This window comes from Anopheles maculipalpis, chromosome 3RL, assembly GCF_943734695.1.
Source record: "Anopheles maculipalpis chromosome 3RL, idAnoMacuDA_375_x, whole genome shotgun sequence".
NCBI classification, from domain to species: Eukaryota; Metazoa; Arthropoda; class Insecta; order Diptera; family Culicidae; genus Anopheles; species Anopheles maculipalpis.
Genome location: NC_064872.1, coordinates 63,770,638 through 63,796,644, shown reverse-complemented (window position 1 = coordinate 63,796,644; position 26,007 = coordinate 63,770,638). Strand labels below are relative to the sequence as shown.

The 26,007-nt window shown below is 44.5% G+C and overlaps 3 protein-coding genes across 4 annotated transcripts in view; 1 reads left to right on the top strand and 2 right to left on the bottom strand.

Annotated features, from left to right (window-relative positions):
- LOC126563129 (coatomer subunit zeta-1) overlaps window positions 1–26,007 on the bottom strand; it is a 558,371-nt gene that overhangs the window by 34,439 nt on the left and 497,925 nt on the right. The gene's annotated exons all lie outside the window — the stretch shown is intronic.
- Window positions 1–26,007, top strand: part of LOC126562623 (uncharacterized) — a 228,752-nt gene that overhangs the window by 195,512 nt on the left and 7,233 nt on the right. The window lies entirely within an intron of this gene.
- LOC126561305 (axotactin) lies at window positions 1,387–20,699 on the bottom strand. Of its 2 annotated transcripts, XM_050217361.1 has the most exons (19): window positions 20,539–20,699; window positions 20,215–20,388; window positions 19,754–19,997; window positions 18,415–18,634; window positions 15,919–16,054; window positions 12,097–12,381; window positions 11,293–12,017; window positions 9,727–10,592; window positions 9,439–9,653; window positions 8,975–9,374; window positions 8,657–8,904; window positions 8,152–8,583; window positions 7,886–8,086; window positions 5,381–5,992; window positions 5,110–5,294; window positions 4,650–4,937; window positions 4,429–4,558; window positions 4,106–4,344; window positions 1,387–1,855 (listed from the first exon to the last, which is right to left on the bottom strand). In XM_050217361.1, exons 1-19 carry the CDS (start codon window positions 20,672–20,674, stop codon window positions 1,397–1,399), a joined length of 6,195 nt encoding a protein of 2,064 aa, XP_050073318.1. In that variant the 5' UTR covers window positions 20,675–20,699; the 3' UTR covers window positions 1,387–1,396. The 2 variants fall into 2 exon arrangements, with proteins under 2 accessions (XP_050073318.1, XP_050073317.1); XM_050217360.1 differs by lacking the exon at window positions 1,387–1,855 and having other exon boundaries at window positions 3,998–4,344.

Below are 26,007 nucleotides of genomic sequence, written 5' to 3'. Positions count from 1 at the left end.
CGCTAGTAAGGAGAAGGTAAATCAAAGGATAGGAAACAAATTGAATTTTGACAAAATAGCTCTACAAGTGCAGACAGGAAGCTGAACAGGGTAACAAGATATGGTAGAATGACCTAGTGAAACAGGAAAGAGAAATTCTTCCAAAGTAAGGAACGTTACCGTTGTTCCACTTGATTTACAATTAGTTTCATAGCTTTGCTACGTTTCCTTCAATGCGCCGTTGAAGAAACCTAACAAACATCCCGAAGTGATAGTGACTCGCATCTAAATCGTGTTCTAGATGTACAATTTTCAATAATTCAATTATTTGTAAATCAACCTTAGCGTTTTTAAAATCATTTTCCGTTCTTCAGTTAGTTTGCCAGTGTTGTTCCCTCAACGCGGACAAAATATTGCATTTTAACGTCCCTCGTACATGAATAGCCGAGGAGTTCATTTTAAACTTCCGTTTTTTTCAGTCTGGATACAAACGCGCTAGTTTGTAATTTAAATTAATCTAAAACAACAAAACGCAGGAAAAAACGTATAATAAATATGGTAAAGCTGGAGTAGTGACAAAGTAAATGCGTCACAAAAAAAAAACTAAAAAAGGAATTAAACAATTCAAACCTAGGAGTCTGTGGATTAATCGCGTGAAGCGTATCCTACCCGCTTGACATCCGTTCTGTTGTTATCCGATTGTGGCCAGATAAATCCTTCTTGACATTCATGATCTACTTACTATTCGAATGAAACTTACCTTACTGTAACGTAGCAACCGTATTGTTTTATTTCTTTTTTTCCAAAATAGTTCAATCTCACAAAGTTTCTGGCTACTTGGACCGGTTCGGTTGTCAAGAATGGGGCGTACAACTATTAGATAAGATCTAACCGTAAATAACTATCCCGTCGCGTCTAATGACGTGCACAGGGCGAGAAAAAATTATTTGAACTATGGCAACGACTCGAGGTTACGTCATATAGCTGGTGGGTGCAAAATTATTAAGTAAATACACAAAAAAAAAAATGAGAAGAAATATGTGCGGATTGCCTATTTTCCAAACAGCAATTAGTTGTATCTCATAATTGAATTTATTATTTTTAGTGAAAGAAAACCAACCTGTCCTGTTTTTCGGATATTACAGTACGATCGGCAAATTTTCGAGGATCTGTAGAAAATTTCATTCTAACCGTTACTCCATATGCAGGACGGATTAACCGCCATTTCCCGGATAACTCTTCGCCATAACTCGCCGCCTAAGGACATTACCACTCCAGCCCTGGTCTGGCAATGCTAACTAAAGAAACTAGAAACAGTAGACAACAGTACAACAGTAAAGTCAAACTACTCGATTGTTTTTAATCGATTTATTTTCTCCTCTGTCATCTTTACCGTCGCTTTTGTCATGTGCCACCGCTAATCTAAGGACATGATCGAATTGAGGCTAGTTATACTATCACCCTGACTAGAAGCGACCGAACCACGCTTGGTAAGATCGTACCGCGGTCCACCGAGATAGCTGATCGGATTGGCAAACTGGCGTCGATCCGGGCCGAGATAGATCGGTGGCCGCTTCCGGTACTTGCAACGGAACGACGAAGTGGAGGATGGCTTCGGTTCAGCTACTTCGGCTACTGCTGATGGTGAACCGTCTTCTCTTCGGCTGTCGGTGGCACCTGTAATATCGAGCTGACAAGCATGAGAAGAAGACGACCCGGGCGTGACCACTGCACCGTCAGCGGCCGTCCCATCTGCGGAAGCATCATTTTGCGCAAGCACTACTGCGTCCGTTGGCATGGCAGAAGCGAACGATATGTTCCGATCCGGATGGACCGTGTGCGGTGCCGACAGCGGTGCGGTGCGTACTATTCCATCCTAGACAAGGTGTGAGCACATGAGTGGGATGAGAAATGGAGATCGTATTCGCTGGCCAAAAAGGTTTTTGCATTTGTGATATGATGATGATGATGAGACCTGAAACCTAATGCTGACGAGTGTGGATGTTTAATTTTGTTTTTCACCGAGTATTCAAATTTTCAATCATGAAACAGGATACGGGAAGAGATGCTGTGCAACAGGTAAAAGCCGCAGCTTGTTTTAGTCACATCGAATCTTGATGGGAGGGTCCGAAAAGTGTAGAAAGCGCTAACGGTTGAACACCACGAGTATAGCGAGACAATTTTGCTTACACGACGGATGTTACTATTTATTTGTTTAAGCAGTCAGAAAGTCACGTCAGTTTTAAACTAATTAGAACAGAGCAGATAAATAATTTCTCCAACATAGGACCAAAATTGTATAAAACAAAACTGGACAAATTGTGATCGTTAAACATTGCGTGACTTGAAACAATCAAAGAAGGCAACGACTGTGCTGGCAAGAGAGCGAGAGAGAAACGATATAAAAACATGGCTACTTCACCTAGCACGTTGCCCATAGCTACCACCATTTTGTATACACAACGCACATTTCGAGCCAAAAGCACAGCAGCACGATCGTACAACAGCTTTTCCGGATGAGATACAAGAAAAGTAAAGAGAGAGCCCCACACATACATACCACAAAAACACAAAAAAACCTTATCACACGCACTTACAAACGTACACACACACACATACAAACAACAGATGAGAATGGCTTTCCTATTTGTTAACCCGCAAAAGCTAGTTACGCCGGCGATTCCGGTGTTTCATCGATTTTGAACGGTAAGGGATTGGCGCTAATCAGTGCAGGTGGTGGCGGTGGACCCCAGGACACTTGGCGTGGTCCTCGCGACCGTAACCCGTTGGTGAGCGGTGTCGATGTCATCATGGTGACCGGGAGCGGTCCTATCGGTGTGCGCGGTCCATCGTCCGGGTCCGGTGGATGTGTCAGTACCAGTTTTGGCGGTGCTTTCCTTGCTCCAGGTGAGTGAGAATTGGCTAGGGAGGTGTGGTTGGTGGATTTTGCAAAGCTAACTTTCACTTGCTAAGAAAAAAAAACAGGGGAAATGAGAGAGAAAGAGAGAAAGATATGGAACAGAAACAGAGGGGCAGCGATCACACCGGGAATTAGTTCCTTTGTAGATGGGCATGTAGCAAATGAAATAGTTAGTGAGAGTTGCAGGTTCTTCCTTGAAGGGTTGAACATAGTTTCTGATACCTGCTCCAGTACGCACAGGACCTCCAACAAGCCCTATTTTTAACTATTTCATTTGCTTAACTTTATTTATCAAGTTACAAAATTCTCTCATGCACATACCAGAAACAATCGTAGGACAGGCAGCAGAGAAATAAAACACGACATCAAAGCATGCGGACATAACCATACTCTTGGACTGCTCCATTTCCGTCCTGTTAGGATGTACACATACAGCCTCTCTTCTGCAGAGGCATTCAGTCACATGCACACATACACACGCATACAGACATATGTAACGTACAAAAATTTCACAAAAGTTTTGTAAGACTTTAACAACTTGTACACATGGTTTTATTTCACTTCCGGCACTTCGGACTAGAATACATAACACGTAAAAGGAACACGACGGAAACCCTTGGTGGGAGGCGTCGGTAACATGAATAAATAAGTACACTACTACAAGCACATACCACGGAGTGAACGACGAGTTGCTGCGGTTTGGTGTTGTCTACTAAGGTTACTACTAAAGTTGTTAGTGTTTAATGTAGAGGGCGTGCATATTGTTAATAGTGCGTGTTTGAGTGCGTCCCTGACATAGTACAAACTTAGGGGCACAGTAGGTTAAAGAAAGGATGGGTAGGTATGGATGATCTCTAAAAATTGACGCGAGAGTAGATGTTCCTATTTATCTGTTCGTTTTAATAGAGGAACGGTGAGATCAGACCAGAATCCAGCAAGTTCAACGTGGTCCACGAAAACAGGTGGACTCGTTGAACTCGTTGAACTCGTTGCACCTGCAAGTCTGACTCGGAGTTTTTGCACCTGAGGGGAATGTTTCCCCAGGGAAAACTATATCTACACGTGCAGTTTGCATCTGTAAGGGTGCACAGGCATTCGCTAAACATTAAACTCATCACTAGGATGCAGCTGTAAGTCGCCAAGATCAAGCTTGTTAAGGGTGACCTCGCTGATCGAGCTGAGCGGTGCCAACGCCTGTATGCTTACCGGGTTGTCGGTTAGCTCGCTGTCCTCGTTCTCATCCGGCACCGACGAGTGATCGGGATGATCGAGATCGGTCACGCGATGATTACCGTTGGCGATGCGATTTCGTGGACTCCCGTCCCCAGTACTGTTACCGTGCACCAGCCGAGGGTCTTTGGAGGGATCGTTCTGCTTCAGGAGCGATTCGTTCTCTTCCGCAGCCAGCGATTCCCACTGCAGTTCGTGGTCAAGCAGTTGACTGTCTGTTTGTGTGTGTTTGTTGAACGTTTTCAATACCAAATTTGTTAGTGGACATTTAAGATGGCAGAACTCTCAACTCAACTTACCACGAATGCCACCAGTTTCTGTGCTGATCGGTGGCGTTTCCGCCTTTTCGGACGGTGCTGTCACACTACCATTCTTCAGGATGCCCACCAAAGGCTTCGTTCCATTATCCTTCTTCTCATCGCTAGGGATCTAGAAATGGTTGGTTGGAAATCATTATTTTTTTTTTTAAATTAAACTCACCCCAAAAGCTCGCTCGCTCAAACAAAACCCCGTAACTAACCGATTTGTAAGAGAATCCTTTCACGTTGGTTGATGATTCGTTTTGCATTTTGGCTGCCTGCTCCTTCGACCAGATGATATCCTCATCCGTCTGACGTTCGATGCGCTTACGGTACTCCCGGTCGGACCGGTACACCTCAATCAAGCAGCACACCACGATGATTACAAAGATGGCCGTCAGCGTGATGAACACGACTTGCGTTTTTTCCTCCTTGGTCGATGGGTCAAAGTAGACCGCTTTGTACGGTAGGCGTGTCGGTGCATCGACGACCCAGTTCTTATCGATAATCTGCTCCAAAAGAAAAAAAAGACGTCTTAGGACAATCAAAAGATAAGGGAGGGGGGGAGGGGGGAAAATGTAATCATACGCAGGATATTGAGTTCTTGTCGGGATTTTTTTTCTCCTCCTCAGAACAAACGTGACTCGATTCACCCGTGCAGCTTAACAACTAAACCCTTACCGAAGTCATATTGAGTGCCGGTTCGTTGAAAGGCGTCAGCTTCTGGATGACATCGAACTGCTTGCACTGGGCGGACCGTACGCCCTGCGAGTTGATGACGGTAATGGTTGCCGCTTCGCTCTTCGTGAACAGCATGTACTCCTCCAACGGTTTCATCGTTTCATTATTGACCTGAATGAAGATATCTGCAATGTCCGCCACCCCCCACAAAAAAAGGATACGCTGGATTAGTATGCTGCGGTCCCTCGACCGTGTGTACCTGCCCACTTACTTGACAGACAGCCGTCGTAGCTTTTGTACACGGCAAACCGTGGATCGGTCGTATTAACGCCACCGATCTGAACGTGATTGGCACCGGCATCCGATACCGGCACGAGCGGCTTATTCGGTACGGGCTTGATCAGTATCTGGGCCCGGTCGACCAGCAGCGATGCATCGTCACCGTGCCGCGTGTAGTACACCGAATGGCGCGCATCATCCATAAAGTTGCCCTCGATGCGTGCCGCGTACGTCGCGCCCTCCCGGTCCTCCTCGATGTACAGATGGTTGTCCGCGGTAATGGCCACCAGCAGATAGTAGCTACGGTCGTTGCGCGACTGCAGCAACAGCATCACACGATTCGCCCGTCGCATATCGTGGCTGGAAAAGGCCAGCTGTAACCGCACCGTACCGACGCTCTCGGCCAGCGTTAACCGACGCAACAGGGTGGCCTCCCCGCTGAAGCTGGCACCCTTTTCCTCGGAGCAGAATTCGCCCAGAAAGCTGGTGTGCTCGCAGTTGCAGGTGCTTTCCTGACGCACAAAGTTCTCCGTACAGATGCCACCGTTTTTGCACGGCTCAGCGTCACACTTCATCTGGCATCCGTTCAGCACACCCTCGGTAACTGGCAAAAAGGATTGCAAAGGCAGCGCAAAAAGTGTTAGGCCGATATTCCCACATGATAACTTAGGTCTGGATATTGGAAAGGCAGAAGCATCGTACGTCCGTCTAAATTGGTATTTTGGTTTCATGTGGGTAACGGTTCGGGCTGGTAGGATAAGTTTCGTAACATGAAAGCCGCTTATCATACAATACTTTGGTAGGATATTTTGAAGCAAACAAGCAACGGAACGTACTTGCATCTAGCCGTTTCTGTTTACTTGAAAATGGTAAATTTCATGTTTCAATTTTAATTTAGATAAGAAGAGTTAGTAGTTAGAATAGCCTACTCCAATTTTTGAAATCTTAAATGGTTCTTCATTGCTTCATGCTGCGAGTTACTGGCTAGGCATTTCTCTGACGTCTTCATTGACCCGTGCAACAGTAGAGCGTCTCTTTATGAGGGCCTGGTTAACATGCCTAGCAATGTTCAAGATTGCAACTCTCTCGTTATCGACAATAATATGATAAACTTAGCACTTAAGAAATTAAAAATGTCTTTTTCACGAGGACCTAATGGTATACCAAGATCTTAGTTAAAAAATGGAGCGCATTTCTTAAAACAACGGATCCTGCTATCTGGAAAACCGCTTGAATGTGTCCTATTTTTAAAAAAGGAGATCGTTTCAACTTATCTTGGAGACAGTATCCTCTGTGCAATGTCTAAATTGTTTGAGTCTGTTGCTCAGTGTCCTTCCTCTCCTTCCTACGGTGTCCTTCCTCTCGTATACAACTATAGAAGGGTATATCGACACACCGGCACGGCTTTCTGCCCGAACAGTCCACGTTAATAAATCTTATTTATTTTGTCTCCAAAGGTATGGAAAACATAACATGTAAACGGCAAGTAGATTCTATATATACTGAATTCATAGCAGCATTTGACTAAAATAGAAAAACAAATGTCGTTGGATAACCATTTTTGTACTGGATGAGATCATTTTTATCGAATCGCTCCTATTCGGTCAGATTGTTGCAGTTTGTTCTCCTAGTAAACCGTAGTTTTGGTTGTTCTCCGTAAGGGATTTTTGAGTTTGGCTGGACGAAAAACTGTCGTTTAACAAACTTGTTAACTTTGTCGTAAACAAAGCAATTAGATCCATGGGTTTCATTACCAGAATGGCATCTGAAATCAGAGACGCTCTGAGTTTGAGGGCGTTGTACTGTTGCTGGGTCTTATCCGTCTTGAAATATTCCATCACAGTCTGGACCCCAGCAGGAGTCACTGCTATGCAGATAATCGAGAGTGTGCAGAGGAGATTTACTTGCCTTGCTGTGTGTAGATTTCTGCATGGCTAATACTGCTCCTGTGCTCTTCTATTCAATCCACTGCCGTATGCTCGGTCTGAGTGGAATTGGATCGTGCCATCCAAACAAGCAGTCTTATTTAATTGCTTGTATCCTTCTCTCAGAGTTTGACGTGTCTTCTCTTCTTCCTTCCTTCCCTACGTTGCATCAAGTCGTCTCCGCGATAGACCTATGTTCATTCCTTCCCACCGTTCGGTTTTTGGCCAGCATGGTCTCTGGTTATGAGTATATTCCAAATTTAATCGCTTGTGCAGTAGCGGATCTTTTGATTGGATATGGTATAAGGGCCCCAACATCATTGCTACTTAAGGTCTCTAAAGTCTTTGATCCGCGGTTGCGCGTGCACCATCTGTTTGACTACAACCTCCCAAATTCTCACTTCCACTCAAGATTATTCAACTCCTAATTATTTAATCGTCCCCCCCCCCCCCTGCCTTCTCCTCAGTAAAATTCCTACTCTAGAACTTAAGAATTATCATTGTTAAACGCACAGTGGCAAACATGACCGATTCAGCAAATAAATAAATTACTACTTCTATTCACTACTCACCATGTGCATTATTCTGGGTGGCCATTTCACGTAGCGAGATCAGATTCTCACCAATCTTGAGACCTCGAATACAACCAATATATCCTTCCAACTCTGCCGTATCCTGATTCGGGCGCAATAGATTTGCCGGATCGTAACCACCAATGTTAAATTGGAAGTACTCCGTCGGAGGTGCCGGCGGTCGATGAGGCGAAAGAACCTCTGAAAGAGGATAGAAACAATTACTATTGGAATGTAATTTGAAAGCGAAACGTTCCCAATCGTACCTTGTTCCGGATTCGTCCACGGTTTGTTGGAGTACTCATTAAGCAGCAGAAATCCACGCTCGATCGTAACATTCTTTTCGTTGACGTACAGCGTTGTGTTCGCTTCGGTACGTATCACTGCCACCTGAATGCTGCGTGCGTTGTGCAGCTCACTATGTTCGATGGTCAGATTAACGATATCACTACCATAATTGTACAGGTAAACGACTTCACTGCGGTTGGTCAGATATAGGTGGATGAAGTTGTTGTAGTGATCGTTTGCGTACAGCACGAACGCATGCCTATCATAGGTGCGGAGGTTAACCAGCAACGAGGAGTTCAGAATGGCACGTAGTTTCTCCCGTTCGTCCCGCATGTCCTCCGGATCGGAAAGATAGTTCCGCTTCAAGTACGACTCACGGCTGATGAATGTAAGGGCATCTTCGTTGATGTCTGCAAAATGGGTAAGGGACCAAGGCACATAGAAAGGCACCCCTCTGCAATACAAAACTCTAGTCATACTCACTCGTTTCACAATGCTGTCCTAAATGGGCCCACCGATTCTGGCACACACACTCGAACGTGCTCCAAAGCTCCCGACAGTAAGCTCCGTTCTTGCAAGGATTCGGAACGCAGGACGGTTTACAGTCTTTAATGATCTCCGACAGGTGTACCGACATGAAGCTGTAGATGTCAAGAATTTCTCCGTTCACGACAAGACCTCGGAAACAGCCGATCAGTCCTTGCTTGACGGTGTACTTTTTGGAGATTTCTCTACGAATAGGAAACGAAATAGATTAAGTAGTTTTGTCTCAAGATTGATAAACGACCTAGCCAAACATACGTGGGAGCACCTCCAATAAACATACTGCCCTCAAAAGGACCAAACTCTTCCTCGGGCTGCAGATCGACCATGCGTGTATCGGTGTTGATCATAAACCGCACATGATGCTCATTGTAATCGATCCAGATCTTGTGCCATTCACCACCGTTGAGTTTCCTGTTCGTGTCGATCACGAGCGTCTTTGGTGTGCCAGTGTTAAGCGTAAAGTTAAACGTTAGCTGATAGTCCCCAGTTAGGGCCACCATGAACGAGGGATAGTTGGAACGAATCGGTGGCTGGAAGAGCAGGATAGCTTTTTCACCAGTTGTGCGGAACGAGAAGGCAATGTCACCTTTACGCCATCCGGGTACCTCGATGTACGATTGGGATGTGGTAAATGTGACGACGTACTTTTGAGTGTCTATATTGAAAAAAAAAGCAACGAATAAGCATTGTGAACCAGCCTAGCTTAATCTGAAGCTTACTCGTTTCTACACACTCTAGCGGACCGAGAGTAATCCGGCCCTGGGACTCCTCGTCCAGATTCTTCTGCTGCAGGAAGTACATTTGCGTAATGCCGAGATTCGGTGGCTCCTTGTAATATCCTTCGTCCGATAGCCAGCGATTAAGGTTCGCATCACAGTTGCAGGAATGTTTGTCATCTTCGCAGTTTTTGCTAATCGCACACGGACACGTACCTCTAGGTGAAGTACAAAACGAGAATTAATATTGATGCTCTGATCTCTCGACCTAAAACTCATCCAATCAGTTACCTTTTAACTTCTCCAAGGGAATCCACCGTGTTGTTATTGCTGGATGACTTAAACCAGGTCGAAGAATGTAGCTCTAGCGGTGCCTTAATGCAATCGTACTTGATGTACTGGGTGCAGTAGAGTGAGTGCGATATGAGCTCCTGCAGCATCTCAGCACTAAACTCGCGGTACTGTATGTTGAAGCTGAAATCCTCATCCGAAGCCGAACGCACATCCACCTGTGACGGTAAATTGTGCTCCACTATCGTTTTGGTCGCGTTTGCCAAACTCTGAAAGTCACACTTGACGCGCGCCGGTGGAAACACCCCATTGCCATCGATATCGATCGAGTAGACGTCCGATTTGGAGTATCCGAGCAGTGCCAGCTCTTCGCAGGTTTTGCGGAACTTGGTAAAGTGACAGTTCTTGCCAATGTATCCCGTGTCCTTACAGTCGCAAATGATGCCATCGTCCTTTACCGCACACTTGCCACCATGCTCGCAGGTGTTTGGTTTTTTGCACGGATCAACGTACTTACAGTTGTCCAGCGAAACATCACCCACAACGCGTTCGCTCTTTACGAGATAGCGTGGCTCAATTTCTACACCATTTATTTTAAGATCACGCAGGCATCCTACCAGCCCGGATGCGGCCGCTTTCAGGCTGCTGCCGATGATGAGTTTGTCGCCGATGTTGAACGACAGTCCATACATTTGCGTTACCGAGTGACGATAGTCGACGACGAACTTGATGTCGCGCCCTTCGTACGTTAGCTGAATCGAATGCCAGGAGGTTGGATTTTCGATGCGTATGTAGGTGGTGTGGGTTACGTTGCTCTTCACGTCCGGACAAAGGTCAAAGCTGAGCCGATCTGTTGCCAAACGTAGCTGAGGAGCAGAGAATAAGGCATGTATTAGTCAGAACCGTGGATGCAATTATTTTAACACATAATATCCAACGCTTGAATTTTATCGTTGAACTCCCAACATTCTCCCAGCGGGAAAAAACGACTTAAAGCTAGCCGGCATCATCAACACGATAGCATGTTGTTAGATATTAAAAAACTTCTACCAAAAATCAAATTCCCCTATGTGACCCAGAAAAGGTTTTCGGTAACCACCAACGGTTCGAGCTAGAACATGACACTATTACCACCCGGTGCTTTGGGATAGTATGAAACTCTCCATCCCCATGCAGGGATTCAATTCTTAGTAGAGTAAAGGAAAGCATCCAGGTCACCCAAGCCATGGATAGGCCTTCGACCGTACGGTATGCAAGATTATCACATGCAATCACGCATGAGTGTGACGTGATCATCTTACCACAATACCGCAAGTTCCTGGGTGGGTGGGTGGACAGTTTTCGGTTATCCTTCCTATATTTGCAATCTGAGATTGCTTGTGAGTGAAAACCGCCGGAACGGGGGAGTACCCAACATTCCTGAATCCCTCCTTTTTGCGTAAGGACCGAGAAGCTTTCTGTTGTACATTGCTTTGGTTTTTTTTTCAAAAGGACATGCCCTGTCTCAAATCACATTGCCCAAAAATTGGGTGCGTGGGGTGCGTTTTGAATTTCGTTCAGCCTTACCTCCCAGAATCCGTGGCCCTCGCTTGTTTTCACCTCACTGTACGCGAGCACAGCCGTTGCCTTGCTGCTCTTGAAGTCAAACTTGAGCGACAGTGTGTCGGGATTGTTCATCGGCCACCAGATGTGTGACTTGGCGTACGAGAAGGTGATCGGTATTACCTCCACATTCGCTTCGAAGAATTCTTCCTCCAGCACACCGATGTAGTGCACCTTGGGGTTACCTTTCTTCAGCTCGAACAGTACCGACACATCGTTGTAGAAGACGTACTTGAGCGAACCGACAAAGTTGTTGCTCGATGCTAAACCTTTCCGCTTGCTTAGGTTAGGGCCACCGCCAAAGTAGATCTCCGGATCGAACAGCAAATTGTGAATCGGCCCCAGCAGGTCTAGAATGCGTATATGATCGTCTAGGATTGCGATGACCTTATCGTGCTCGTGGAGAATCGTTAGGTTGTGCCAGTAGTGGCGTGTAAGGTCTTGTCCCAAGGTTGCGCTCATAACACCATCGCCAAAGTCCATCTCGATGTACGCCGAATGGTTCTTGATGGAGGCTGCTATGTACTGTGGTTTGAGCGATTCACCACTCGCGTAGAAGAGGGCCGAATCGTCATAGTTCGTCTTGAACATCATGCTGATACGGGTTAGTGGAGAGTGTACCCGATCCTTCCAGTCGTAGATACGGTACGACACGTAGCTGGATCCTCGCAGGGTTAATACTGTTGCGGCTGAAAGTGGTGCAAAAGTTGGCGATGGAGGAACAGCAGTGGTTTAAGATAGGGTGCAACTTGCGATTAGCATACTTACTGTAGATGTCACAGTGTTCACCCTCGTAACGGGTACCGAAACAATCGCACGATATGTCATAGTAGTGATTAATGCACCGTGAACCGGTGAAGCAAAGGTTCTGCCTCGAGTGACATTTGTTCCGGCAGCCTTCCTTTACGTTTTCGTGCTTGGTAGCGATGAGGGGCGTTATTGGGAGCAGGTCGGACGCTGCCTTGCCCGAGCTCAGCACCACGTTCCGTATGCAGCCGACAAATGACTCAATTATGTATTTTACACCGTGCAGTTTTTCCTCCGAGCTGAGTCCTGCGGATGTCCGTGAGATTTGTGAGAGAACAAGAAGGAGAACGATAGGAGAAAATGATGGGTCACTTGTTTGAGTGCAATGTTTTTCTTATCTTGACAGTTTTCTAGGTGGTAGATAATGGTTTTTGATTGCGTTGTACAGCCAGTGGCAAGGATCAATAACTAGTTTTAGAACTTAGAGCGCCCAATAATAAACATGGCATCTTTAGAGCGCATTTCAATTTACAAAAGCTAGCGAAATGTTTTTGTTTAAAATAGATTTATATTGAAATCTCTATATTTTGACGCGTTTAATTTACATCACCATTTTTGGTTTAAAATGGCAACACTCGCAAAGGAAAATCTTTCGCCGGGCTTGCGAAGCACTCACGCATTAAAATCGAACCACCGATTGACAAATCGGTTGCTCAGCGAACGAACCGGAAACGTCGTAAGAAATAAGGCAATTTCTCTGCAATAGTAGTTCCATCCTACGTACCATTCGCACACGAACGCACACTAAACACATCATTACACATCCCACAAATCATTCGTACACTGGTCTCGGGATCTCATTTCGTTGCTCGCTGAGCAAAGTGGCGCTCTGGGTATGGTCATACCACCATCCCGGGCCGTTTGCCGGAAAGTTGGAAAGCCGGCATGTTTTTCATACCATTCCACCTAATCACGCTCATTTATCGTTTCAGGCGCGTGAAAATCGTATCAGTGTTTTCTCTGGTCGACATTGGTCGACAAAGTTTGTGGCAGCCCTTTTTGCAAACCTTTTGCGCGGCGTTGGTTGCCGAATTTCCGATAGGCCGTACACCCTTGCACCACCGAACGCACCAACATAACCGTCACCATCAATCTTATCGAAGATTAAGGACGCTTTTCTCAGCAGCAAACTACAGCACCGTTCGGTGCCATTTCGTATGACACGGTTGTGTGTTATGGGAAAATGGCTAAGGGTGTACGGTGTCGTTTCTCTTCCCAGGGTGAGTTTTTTGGGTAGGGGGGGGGGGGGGGGGTAGGCTTATCCGATTGCGTGGGATGGCAATAACAGGGGCGGAAGGATACACGGAAGCTTTCCCGGTTGAGATGGATGAGCCGATGAAGGTTGTCGAGCATGCTAAAGGCTTTTCGGGACTGGAACTGAGTGGTTTGGAGGAGGTTTACGCGATGTCGAGACTTGTTTTACCTCACTTGGACACAAATGGGAAATGGGAATATTTCAGTACCCGGAAGGGAAGGCTCGATATTGATTGCCTTAAATTGATGCTTTGGTAATGATGATTTCGGTTTAGGGAGTGGAAACGTTTCTTTAGTACTTTTAATACAAAATATTGCAGTGGAAGATTTTCAACGGAGACACAGCACTTGTTGAGAAAGCTTTTGATGATTTTCAAATGCGGTTTGCATAATTTTAGGCGTTAAATATCAAATCGCTGTTCCGTGAAGTCCGAGTTGAAGTACTCAGGTCAATTTAAAACACTAATTTGAATACAAATTCTTAGTAATAAATTGAATAGCAACTCCTTCATACGGCGTTTAGTGCTTTAATGTACTCCTCATATAGGGCTTTAAAAATGTCTCTTTCAAGGAAAATTTTTCATCAACACGACGCAAGCAGAACAGGAAAGGGCTCCCGTATTTGCTGGCAAATTGTCACACTGTGTCCTCATAGTCTGTTGTATAGCTTTGGCTACCGGGGACCGCAACGGGACGCTACAGAGCACAACTGCTTCCAAAGTTTTGCCCGGCGTTAACCGCTAGAGCATGCGACTAAACTAATTTCATCTCCTGACTATTCCACGTGACCAAAGCGATGATTTGAATTAATCATAGCCAAACACAATATTGACCAATGTTGTGTGTATATGCGTATGCATGTATATCACCTCGTACGTGTTCAGTGCATTTCCTTACGGCGTGGTCAGTTCAGATAAGCGAGAAACACCCCGGGACAAGGAAGTCCGGAAATTGCATAACCGAAAGAACGAGGAAAGGGACTAGGGCACCCGGTTTGGTGACGTTTTTATTGCTACGACGGAAGTTTATTCTAATCTCTCGAGAAACTTTACCTACCGCACCAGCACACCATCACGGTACGCCTGGGCTGGGAAGAAAATTAATTTTAATGGACACATGTGGGGTACAGATCGAAAAGTTAGTCCTGCAAATCGGGACGCTACACTCGCTACGGAAGTGTACGGTGAGCATAGCAAGCTGATGAGGTGAAAAGTCGGAAACCATAAACAATAAGTAACATTTTTTGGCCATGCTAAGCTGCCGCTCATTGAAAGGGCGATTGTCGAACCGGTCGGTTCAATTGGTATTGTTTATTGGAGGGAGTGAAACATAAATCTTCACTCAGTGGGTTGATGAGTGGAAGTTAAAAGTGCAAGAAGCAAGTTTCCTTCCACCAAGACAGTGGGTTCGATGTTGTTAGTTCATTTGCATCGTACCGATTGTTGATGGGAAAGTTTTTTGTAAGTATTCTTTTGCAACTTGCCGCAAGTAAGATCGAAGAACCGATTGGAAGAAGGATGTTGTGGATTCAGTTCATTAAATCGATCAAAGTTTTCGAGGGTTCCATAATCAATTGGGGATCGTGTTACAAGTGGTGCTATAGTTTTACACAACCAAGTGCATCTCAACAAACAGTTTTACACAACCAAGTGCATCTCAACAAAACAGGACGTGAGTTATACAAATTCAATTTTCCTTAAGTAAAATGTTAACTTTACAAAATTTGTATAACAGAATAATTTTTAAACTTTAATCTGTTGCCCCTGTTTGTTGCAAGTTTGAGACTCTGCATGTTTTTGATCAGTTCGGGTAGGATTAAAGATATGGCAATGAAAATAAACGCCTCAATCTATGCAAAACGCATGATAAAGTTATCTTGATCGTGACGTGTGCGATAGTTGTAGCATTGTTCCAACGAAAACGATAACGTTTAAAGAGTAAAATTATTGACTAATTTGATTCCGATTGTCCATAAATGGAATGCATTGAAATTAGCACAAGCTTTTCCCTAAATTTAATTCACGGTATTACTCCGATACTCTACTTATGCTCGACATTCCACTCGCAGACATTGGCATCGCATTAGCCTTAATGGAGGACGTTTCAATTCGCTGGAAATAATTACTCTACCCACATCAGCCGGCATCAGTTGAAGGATTTGCAATGGCCGATACGCATAAAAGTTGTGCGTGTATGCGAGAAGCTGCTTTAACAAGCTGATTGAAGGAACGTTTGCATTCGCAACGCAAATAATCTCTAAGCTCATGTTTCCTACCCTTTGTCCGTCAAGGTGCTTCCTTGTACGGCTTGTCAGTCGATGGAAAAAGCAAAACGTTCACGCCTAACGATATTCCTTAACGATCGGTTTCGCGGTTTTAGAGTAGCTGTCAGATTCAATCCAACGCCGTGGCGTACCTTATGGCTTCCCATCTCCGCTTCTCGATTGGAAAGACAGTTCGGATGTGACGCAGTTATTTCGAGTGACTTTGAAGGAAATGGCAGTCATAACGTTTGCCAACTACTACTCACCACCAACTAGCACGACCGACATCAGATTGATGGATACGCCGTAATTGGTTTCGTGATTTAATCCCTTTAGGTACACCTCCTCCTTGTTGTTGTCGACGCGCGCTATCAGCCGGGCACCGTGCACATCGATCCGCACCTGGTGAGAAACAGGCAAGGGGTGTGAGAATGGAGAGGTAATAAACAAAAAAAAAACTGATGGCAAGATGGCGAACCTCGCGAGACTAATTACGGGCCCTAGACTGCGGAGGATGGTATTGGATGCTGATGATGTTGATTTGATTGAGGTTTTTCGGTAGAGCTTTGCAGGATAACAGGCCCGTTATCATTATGCTGTCATTAGTTGCCGATCATGAATAGATGAGGTTTTTTGTTGGTACGGGGAAAACTGTGCTAAACATACTCAACCAAGATTAGCCTCCTCCAATAGTAATTGAATAGAGGCTTGGTAATAAGTATAGTTTATGGTAATTTAATGATTTCCAATCGATAGAAGAGTAATAAATAACATTTAAAAATAAAAGCGAACAATCTGTTTTACGGACTGCATACTTTAAGGCGCTTTTCATGCAATCGGGATCTGGGATACTTACAAAGTATGCCAGCTGTATCACAAAATGCTTACAGCCAGACAGCATTAGAAAATGACAGCTTTACAACTTCATGAAAAGCTTTTAATTATTTTTTTTTGGAGTGGATTTTCTTACCATCATTCACGATGTGAAATATCGCTTGCTACAAGAAGTTCAAGGGTACAATGTACACGTTTGGTACGCACTAGGTGCAACAGCTTATGCTATTTTTACCGTTCTAACTTTCAAGCTCTCTTTCATGTGTTTTTGAGTCGTTTTCTTTCTCTCTCTATTTTGTCTCATTCTATTCAATTCCTGTAGCTTTCAATATTCTATTTGATACAAACATACACCCACGGTAATGGGCACTCTTGTTTCAAGAAAGCGTCTGTCTCAAGTAGGACCGAAAGGATGCGTCCCGCGTACGGTGAAATCCTTCCCGGAATAGGGATTTTTTTTCTATTTTCCGCCTGCTCGAAGGTGGCATGCTACCGGAGCATAAAAGCGTAATAGGCTGTCTGGCAAAACAGCAAAACAACTTTCCCGCCTGCGTGATGGATGCATGATAAGGGATGTGTAAGTTGAAGAATAGAGAGAGAGAAAAAAAAAACGTTCCATCGGCAGAAGGCAAAGAAAAACCCGACGGCCTCAACCCGGTTCTGATATGTCTGGAGATGTATTTTTCTCGCCACCTTCAAAGCGATGGGCAAACAACGCACGAACGGGCGCTGTTTTCATCCCTCGGGACGATTCAAGCACGTAGGATGGAAAGCTGTGGTTTTTGTCGCAACACACGGTCGTACGAGGTCGTATGCGAAGCCACAGAGATGAAGCTACCCGGTTGACAGGCTGCCACTAAACCGGAATTTAATTATCACCTTTCAGTGTCAGTGTGGGGAGTTTTTGTTTTTTGGCCGGCAAAAAGTTCGAAGCCTGGGAACGCTGTGGCTTTGCGAGAACTTCGATTGTTAACGTGAACATTTTTTTTTTGCTGGCTGTTTTTAGAAGATAGGCGAGTGTATCCCAATGGGAAGGATGTAAATTTTAATATGCTACTCAAATTGATACACTTTTTATAAGTGTAATCCTGCTGTACAATCAGCTGACAGCAGAGAATTACATAGACTTGCTAGGTTCTTAATAAATTCAAAAACATTTTCTAGTAATCGAGTCTTTATGATAACAGGGACCAATTAAAAACACATTTGCTTCAGGTGTAGTAGAAGTGACTAGGCATGGACGAAAATTATTATTCTCATCCCTTTTGCAGTTCTGTTCTCGTTAGCTGATCCACCTGATGAAGTGATGCAGATGGTGTGTATGATTGTAATACAAATTACACATTTTCCTCTAACATACCAAAATTCTACTGAATGAACCATGATGGATCTTCAATCATTTTTTTTTCGTTGCTGATAACAAACAGAAAAGCAGTAGCAAAAAGCACATAAATGGATAATACTGGTACTCATCCTGTTCGGAAACGGACCATATCGAATGTACTTCCGACAGTCTCTACCGCATCTACTCCTGGTTCGTTGGGAAGGTTTTTGGGGCGGTTGTTTGCTAAATTTTTGACGAACTGAACAAGGAACGACCAGCTTCACGAAGAAAGCAAGCAAGGTGAAGGTTGGTGCGCTTTTTGTAGGGATTAGATAGATATCGGTACGAACAAAGCATCCTTACTGTTATCGGATGCCTGTAACCTACTTGCCGTTGACTCACTCTCTGCCTCAGTGTTGGTTAGGATGGGATCAAAGAGTGGGGTCGGGAATTTGGATGCTCTCTAACCTGCTCCTGCTACTGTATGATGATGGTGCCTGTCTCGGTGGATGATGATGATGATGATGAAGCAGTTGTACGATAGGGAGGTACTTATATTTTTTGGGCCAACCATCGTCAGATATGGATGGCCCCAATGGCTTACCATGACACTGTGCCACTCGTCCCGGTTAAGACCCTCGCCGACGGTGACGCTGGTCGAATGGTTACCGAACACGTGCACCACCTTCAGCTGGCCCTTCTCCACAATCACGTACAGCGCGTACGGATCGAGCTTCACACCGGCGGGCGTCTTGACGTTGTGATACACGAGCAGCCCATGTGGTAAGCGCGTCCGAAACTGGAACGATATCTCACGGCAAAGTCTAGGCATAATGGGAAATATAGCAGAGAGAGAGAGAGAGAGAGAGGAAAAATTAATTAGGCACAACATAAGTGTACAAGAAATGGGCAAGACTGGCTGGAGCGTAAGGGGAAACATAGGGCGAAGGAAGAGGAAAGGATTTGCCTTGGCCTCTTTGTGTTACTTGATCGTTCATCGTTTTCGTTGCAGTAATTTGCTCGTTTGGCAGAAGTTTGTGAGTGAGGAAGCTTAAGAAAAAGTAAGCTAATGCCAGGAGAAATATGCTCAAGGAGAGACGAAGCTTTTTCCGTACCGAAATTGCCCGATACCTTCTCGGATGGATGGAGTACGGAACGAAAAAACTGAAAGAAACTATAACAAACGTGTTGGAATTTACGAGGTTAATATAATTTGCATATTTTCAACAGGTGCTATGTAAGGAATGGGAGGAAATTTTTACAATTATAAATTGCTTAAAAATTATGTAGGTAGATTATTGTAAATAAAAACCTAACACAAGGTAAGGTTTTTACATGTTGCATAATTTATCCCAAAAGTATGCAATGCTCCATACAAATCCCTCGCAGATTCAAAATAGCGTATTTCTAGGAGTATTTTTAAAGCTTTATCTTAAAGGCAAATAGCCTAAATGTATCCAATGGGTGGCTTGGTCGTGGAACTACGGACCATCCGGTCGATCCATCCGGATAGCTTAATAACAGATAAATACAGAATAACATCATTTTTATACCTGGAAACGTGTTAAAAATCCTATTCAAAGGAGCTGTCACTACTTTCCCATTTCCATGAATCATTCATGAAATAATTTAGCCTAAAAGCATGCAATCATCATAACAAATCCTTAACTAGCAACGAATCAATATGAAACACCCTGCTGATCAATCGTTTGAAGCTTATTATGTATCCTCTTTTAATTAATTTATTATCTGTAGCTTAATTTCGATGTCACGGAATCCCTCCTTGCATCTTGACCGCTGCTCCCGCCGAACACTTTCCAGCCAGTGAATCAATAAACAAATAGTTCCCTCATGTCATTTCACACCGTCGCAACCACTCAATAAAGTAATCCCACCGAGTTCGGCGTATCTTTGCAACCCTTCAATCAACCGTAATGCCTTACCTGAGCTGAAACGTCTGTATGGTTTCGCCATCCATCTGTATGAAGGTGTTGTTTTTGGCAAACATGAACGTTTTCTCGTAGCCCGTCTCCTTGAACGTAAGCTCCGAACCACGCAGCTCGTCCGGTACCGGGGCGAGCGTACTGCTGGACGAATGCAGCGACCAAGCTTCCTGCGTCTGGGTGCGAACGCTCGACGAGAACGGATCGACGGTGGTCGTCAGTGGGACGGGCGGTTGCGGTGTTTCTGTACGGGCGATGAAAACAAATGGAATAGAATTTCTGTATTAGAAGCGTCCCCGTTGCCCAGAAGAATCGATCAAATCGATGCGTGGTGCCATTTCCGTTTGGCTTATCAGTTCCAATTGTGGTAAGAGCATGCTTTGAAGTAAGCCAAATAATTTTAAGACCCTCTCCGAACAGCAAAAGCATCTCTATAAGCCACGGTACAGCGCTAGACTCACGTGTTTCATTAGCACACTGCTGCATGCACTGTTCGTACGTTTCGAAGTTGTTCTGCAGATTGCCACCGCATCCGCCCCAGATGAACTGCGTACAGTTGTTGATCGTCTGCTCGAACCGGTACCGATAGTCGAACGTTTGGCACTGTCCCGGTTCACCCGGTCCGGTACATTTGGCTGGAGGGAGGAAGCCCAGCAACCAGCAGCAACGCAGGAAAAGCACGAGAGAAGAGCAAAAGAAAATATATCATGTTCAGGCTTCGGGTGCGCAACCACAGCGCTACGTTGGACGCTGGGGAAGCCAGCAGGCGTTTCTAGCACACTTACGGTAGACTATTTCCTTCGGTGGTTCGGCATTGGTCGGTATGGCAAGGACGCACGGTCCGATGCCAAACTGGGCGTACGGGCAGATGGTGAAGGTGAGGTAAATTGTAAGCAATACTGATGCGGCATGATAGGTCATTATTTTACCGGGCAAGCTGTTGATGCTTTCTAGTGCTGGAAGAATAGAAATAGAAATGGAAAAATGGTACGGTGAGAAAATACTGCTCCTGGCACTTCGGGAGTGGGTAGTGAGAAGAAATTTCTCGGTACAAATTACGGTTATGGTTGATGGAACGACACCAGTTTGGGTTTGGGTCGTTTTTTTTTGTGGGGTAAAAATAACGGTTATGTGTCGGTGGGAGCTTTCAAAGCTGCGTAAGCTTATGACATGGTAGAGTCATGTTTATGGTGTGTCAGGACAAATATTTAAGGGAGAATGTGATTCGGATCTAATTCAAGCAGTTTTTCCAGCTCGTTTAGTGCTTCAATAATGCAATAAAATAGTTATTAATTTTTTCTTCAATTATTTTCAACGATTTCGTTAAGCTAATTCAATAGAAGAACTGCATTTTGAAGCATCATTTTTAGTATCCTTCAAGATAAATTTTATTTAAAAAAATTTATATTGATTTTAGGAAATTCAGCAAATTGAAACAGTATGTTACTCTGAGGTGAGGACTATTAAAATTATTACAATGCAATGTATCTTCTATTAAAACGGCTAATAGCGATGAAAGAAACAATGAATTCTTCACGAGTTTATTTCGTAGAACAATACTCTTAAAAAGCTTATTGAATTTTCTTCCATTAATTCATCAATAATTGCAGTGTTGGATGGAGTATAAAATAAATATGAAACATTTTCTATATTGTTTCCATCCACATCCAATCGTTCCCTAATTTACTGGCGTCTTCACTGAATACCTGCAAACAACAAGGAAAGGAAAATACAAATACGTGGCTTGAAATGATCTCGAATAAGGTTCATTTTTTTCATTGAAGAAACCCCCAGCTAATCTGAGCATGTTCGGTGGAGGCGCCCAGTACCTGACGTCAAAAAGGAATGTCATGCTAATGCTACCATAATTTGCTCAGCATTCCAGGGACTGTTTCGCTTGGGATACTTGCTCCGTTTCTACACACACACACATCTATTGCTTATCTAGGAAGATTCGATCGTGTCTGGAACGATGCTAGTGGAGTGTAGATGAAAATCTCATAAATCTTCCCATTTTCCCCATCAGTCGTATGAAGGATGGGCGGATGCGTGTGAAAGTATAACCGCTGCCACTTTAGTTATTAGGAAAGCTCATTATTTCACTCCTCGAGTGGGTGTATGTGTGTGTGTGTGTGTGGGTATAATTGTGTGAAAAAAACATTACAAAATAGGTTAAAGGATGGCGTACGAGGCGATGATTTATCCGTGCTAGGAAATGGAATTCTAAATAATGATCAACGATAGCATAAAAGAACAAGCATTCAATGGTTTCAATTGTTTTCACATTGTCTTTTCTACAAAAAGTAGATTATAGAATCGATTTTCAGTGTTCTGGAAGTAAATGTGTGTTTATCCACATTTTCGTTTTCATATTTGCCCTTAACTAGCACCATGGATCCATGTTTCCTCATTAAGAAATTTCGGAAAATTTCAGAAAATATTACTTCGCCAGGCTTTAAAATCTTTCCCAGCTTATTGCAAAAAAAAAAGAGTAAGTAAGTTAGCAATTTCTACAACCACACCTTTTTTTGGCAAACTTGACTAAAGCCTTACCGTTTGTAGTGCCTAGTAAAATATTATAAAACTACAAGCAAAACACTCACTCAACAGCAAGCGAAAGAGCAGCGAAAGCCGGAGAAAGACCGCTGACAAAAAACGTTCTTGTTGAAAGTTTTTTTTTCCACCGCAGCACACACAACCTGTTTGAATCGCCAAGGTAATTAGCGTGCAGCGGTCATTGGGAGGGCTTAGGGATCAGCGTTTGTGTTTATGCACAAACAAGTGCCACGAGCGGCAGACCGGCGTTGAAACGAATGGTGGTAGTATTTGTGGCATTAATGAGCGCTGCTTTTACGATGCTGTAATACTGCGGCGGCTTGTGTTATGGCGACTGCGGCACGGGAGCGTGAACGTGTTTGTAGCGATAAGATAAGGAACGGGGTCAGTCAGAAGTTTTGACTTACGTGTGGATTTTCAAACTTTCCTATTTACAACTCGTTCCGTACCGTGCCGGTAAATGTTTTGCTGGACAGTTTGGTGAAAAAAAATCATTTTTTATTTAGGAATAATTTGCACCAAGAGCTCTACTCTTTCAAAATGAAAGTTGTTTAGGACTCAACAGGGAATTAAGTTTGAGGAAATTTGTCGAAAAACAATCGGAGAAAAACTTTGTTACTCTTCAAAGGTTGCGTGACAGGTAAAATTGTTATGTGTTCAAAAACTTTATGTCAAAATTTTACTTCAGGTAGGATTTTCTGAGAGGTGGTAGTGTATAGATTTGGCCTTTCTTTGACCAATATGTACCCAAATTTAGTGCTCCGACAACGCATTACTTTTCTGAACTACTTAACGACCAGTTCAACGAACAGCTAGAGGCTCCACTAGCACACGGTTCTGATGTACCGTCGCCACCTGACATCGAAGACACACGCAAAGATCCGTTTAAGAACAAAAAGGCACCCGGAACCGAAGTACTGGTCAAAAACGGGAGTGTCTTACTAGATAATGAGGTTCATCAACTTGTTACTGAGGAATGGGATAGCGAATCGCTTGTGATTGGAATCTCGGCATCATCTATCCCATATACAAGAAGGGAGATATGTTGAACTGCAACAACTACAGGGACATCACGGTGTTGAATACTCCCTACAAAATATTCTCCCTAATCCTTGAGGATAAGCTAGTCCCATTCGTTGAACAGATAGTTGGAAGCTATCAAAGAGGATTCCGAAATGGAAAATCTACCACTGACCAGATCTTTACCAAGCGGCAAATTTTGGAGAAGATGGCTAAACAGTAGTTGAACACGTACCATCTCTTCATGGATTTCAAGGCCGAATATGAATATGTGAATATGCATAGCCAGAGTAAAAATTTACGAGGCCATGAGCTTTTTTGGAATCCCGGCCAAACTGATCAGGGTTGTGGGAATGACCATGACCAACGTCACATGCCTTTGCTACCACCAAAGGCCTCCGTCAGGGAGATGGGCTCGCCTGTCTCCTGTTCAATTTGGCGCTAGAGAGGGCCATCCGTGACTCAGAGGAGGAGACTTCCGGAACCATATTCTATAAGTCAACCCTGATCAATCAATCGAGCAGGGGGCAGATATCGTCGGGTTGCAGATTAACGATGCAAAGACCAAATTAATGGTGGGACCATCAGCGGTCCTACTAAGAAAACCGGAACTACGTTGGGGTAATGTACTGATAGGTAATCGCAAATTTGAAATCGTTCAAAACTTCACCTATCTCGGGTCAAAAGTCAGCACCGAAAACAGCATAGAGACGGAGTTGTGCGCTAGGATGCTGGCGGCCAGCCGGTTATTTTACAGCCTGAGGAAACATTTCACCTCAAAAAAGCTGTTGCGACGGTCGATGCTGGGACTGTGTATCGTACCTTTATAGTCATACGCCTCTGAGACAAGGACTCAAAAGGATCGTTGGCCCCGTATGTGTGGAAGGACAATGGAGGAGCCGCTACAACGACGAGCTGACGAGCTGTATGACCTCACCGTCGTGCAGCGTATTAGGCTTGCCAGGCTCCGATGGGCTGACCATGTTATACGCATGCTACCGGACGACCCGACTCAGAAAGTCCTTTTAGGCCGTCCACACGGACAGAGGAGAAGTGGTAGGCCCAGATTGAGGTGGGAGGATGCCGTGGAATCATCCGCCAATCAAGGCCGGGATAACGGATTGGCGGACGACGGCGCGGGACTGTGAGCGGTTTCGGAATCTGCTGTGGCAGAATCGCTACAACCAAAGCGGTTGTAGCGTCATGTCGATGGAGAGTTTCATATTTGGCTCCGGTGGTAGAGCCGACCGTGACGCCGATCTTCACACGGTAGGACCGGGCTTCAAATCCCATCCGAACCCGTCCCCCCGTAGTGAGGACTTACTATCCAACTACGTGGTATCGGCAACTCTTGTAAGCCATTCGATGGCTGGTGTGACTTAATAGGTTGTTAAACCAAGAATACCACGAAGAAGACATGGTAAGTGGAAGGACTAGGCCTTGCAGCCCTTCTAAATCCTTCAAAAGTGACTGCACAGCATTAGGACTCCTGGCTGTAATGACTCCATCGTAGGCAATGTCTTCCTGTCAGTGAGGTCACTTGCAGATCTTTTTTGTACGAGTCCACAGTACATAGGTACCATCATCCAGGAAATTGAATTTTAAAGTTTTTTCAACTAATCATGTAAAACACCAGAAATGTTAATTAACAGATTTTGTATTGCTTGTCTTACCAACCAATTTACTCGAGTATATTAATGTACTCATGAAGTTAATTAGCTAAAAATTGCCACTGCCAAGAAAACAATGATTCAAATTTCGGCTATTTTGTTCCCTTCCCAAGCCCTCAGAGTGCAGGGGCTTGGGCTTGGGCCCTCAGGCCCAAGCCCTTCCCCAGAGTGCATAATAAATCATCCAACATGAAATCCAGCATCGTACGTCAAGCTATCGCTTTCATTGCAGCACTCAAAATACTTGGAATAAGGCAACAAAAGGCTCTCCAACTACGTTTAGCTTCTCGATAAGCGAATGGTGCATGCATTAAAAGCATATCTTCCTACTAGTCGAGTAAGAGTGCATTTCCTGCATTGCTCAACGAATAACGTACGTAACCTCAACGAAAACGAATCATGCTTGAATTATTATATTACCGCCAAATGTCGGACTGAACAGAGTTTGAAACCTGGCAGCGACTGTAAGTGATACATTTTATCCTAGAAAACGGTAAACCTGAAGTTGCACAAACACACACAAACATTGATGTTGCACTTTGCTTTGCTCACCACGGCTAAAGGTTATGCGTTGTTTACCTCCTACGTGCAAAAATCCTGTGTGGATCCTGCCCAAAACCCAACGCGTCGGTCGGTCAGTCAGTGTGTGTCAGCTCGCCGGGACGTCCCGCCAGTCGAGAGGATGGGACAGCCATTTTCAACATGGATGGCACGTTCTGTCCGCTCTGACCACACGACGATCCGGTTCATATTTGCTTGCTTTTGTTGTGCTGGAAGGGATGTTTTTTTTTATTGGAGGACAGTTTTTCTCTTCCGCCTGTGTGGTGTGGCCGACGAGAAACGTCAGCTGACGGAATGCAAGTGGTAGCATATTTCAAACGCTCGGTACTATTACGTGCCTAGTGAATGGTAGAGATTTTTACTGAACAAAGCGGCCAGTCTAAAGCATTGCTGGTTCTAGAGTTTCGGGGTAAGACATCACAACACACAACACAACCAGTTTAGGGA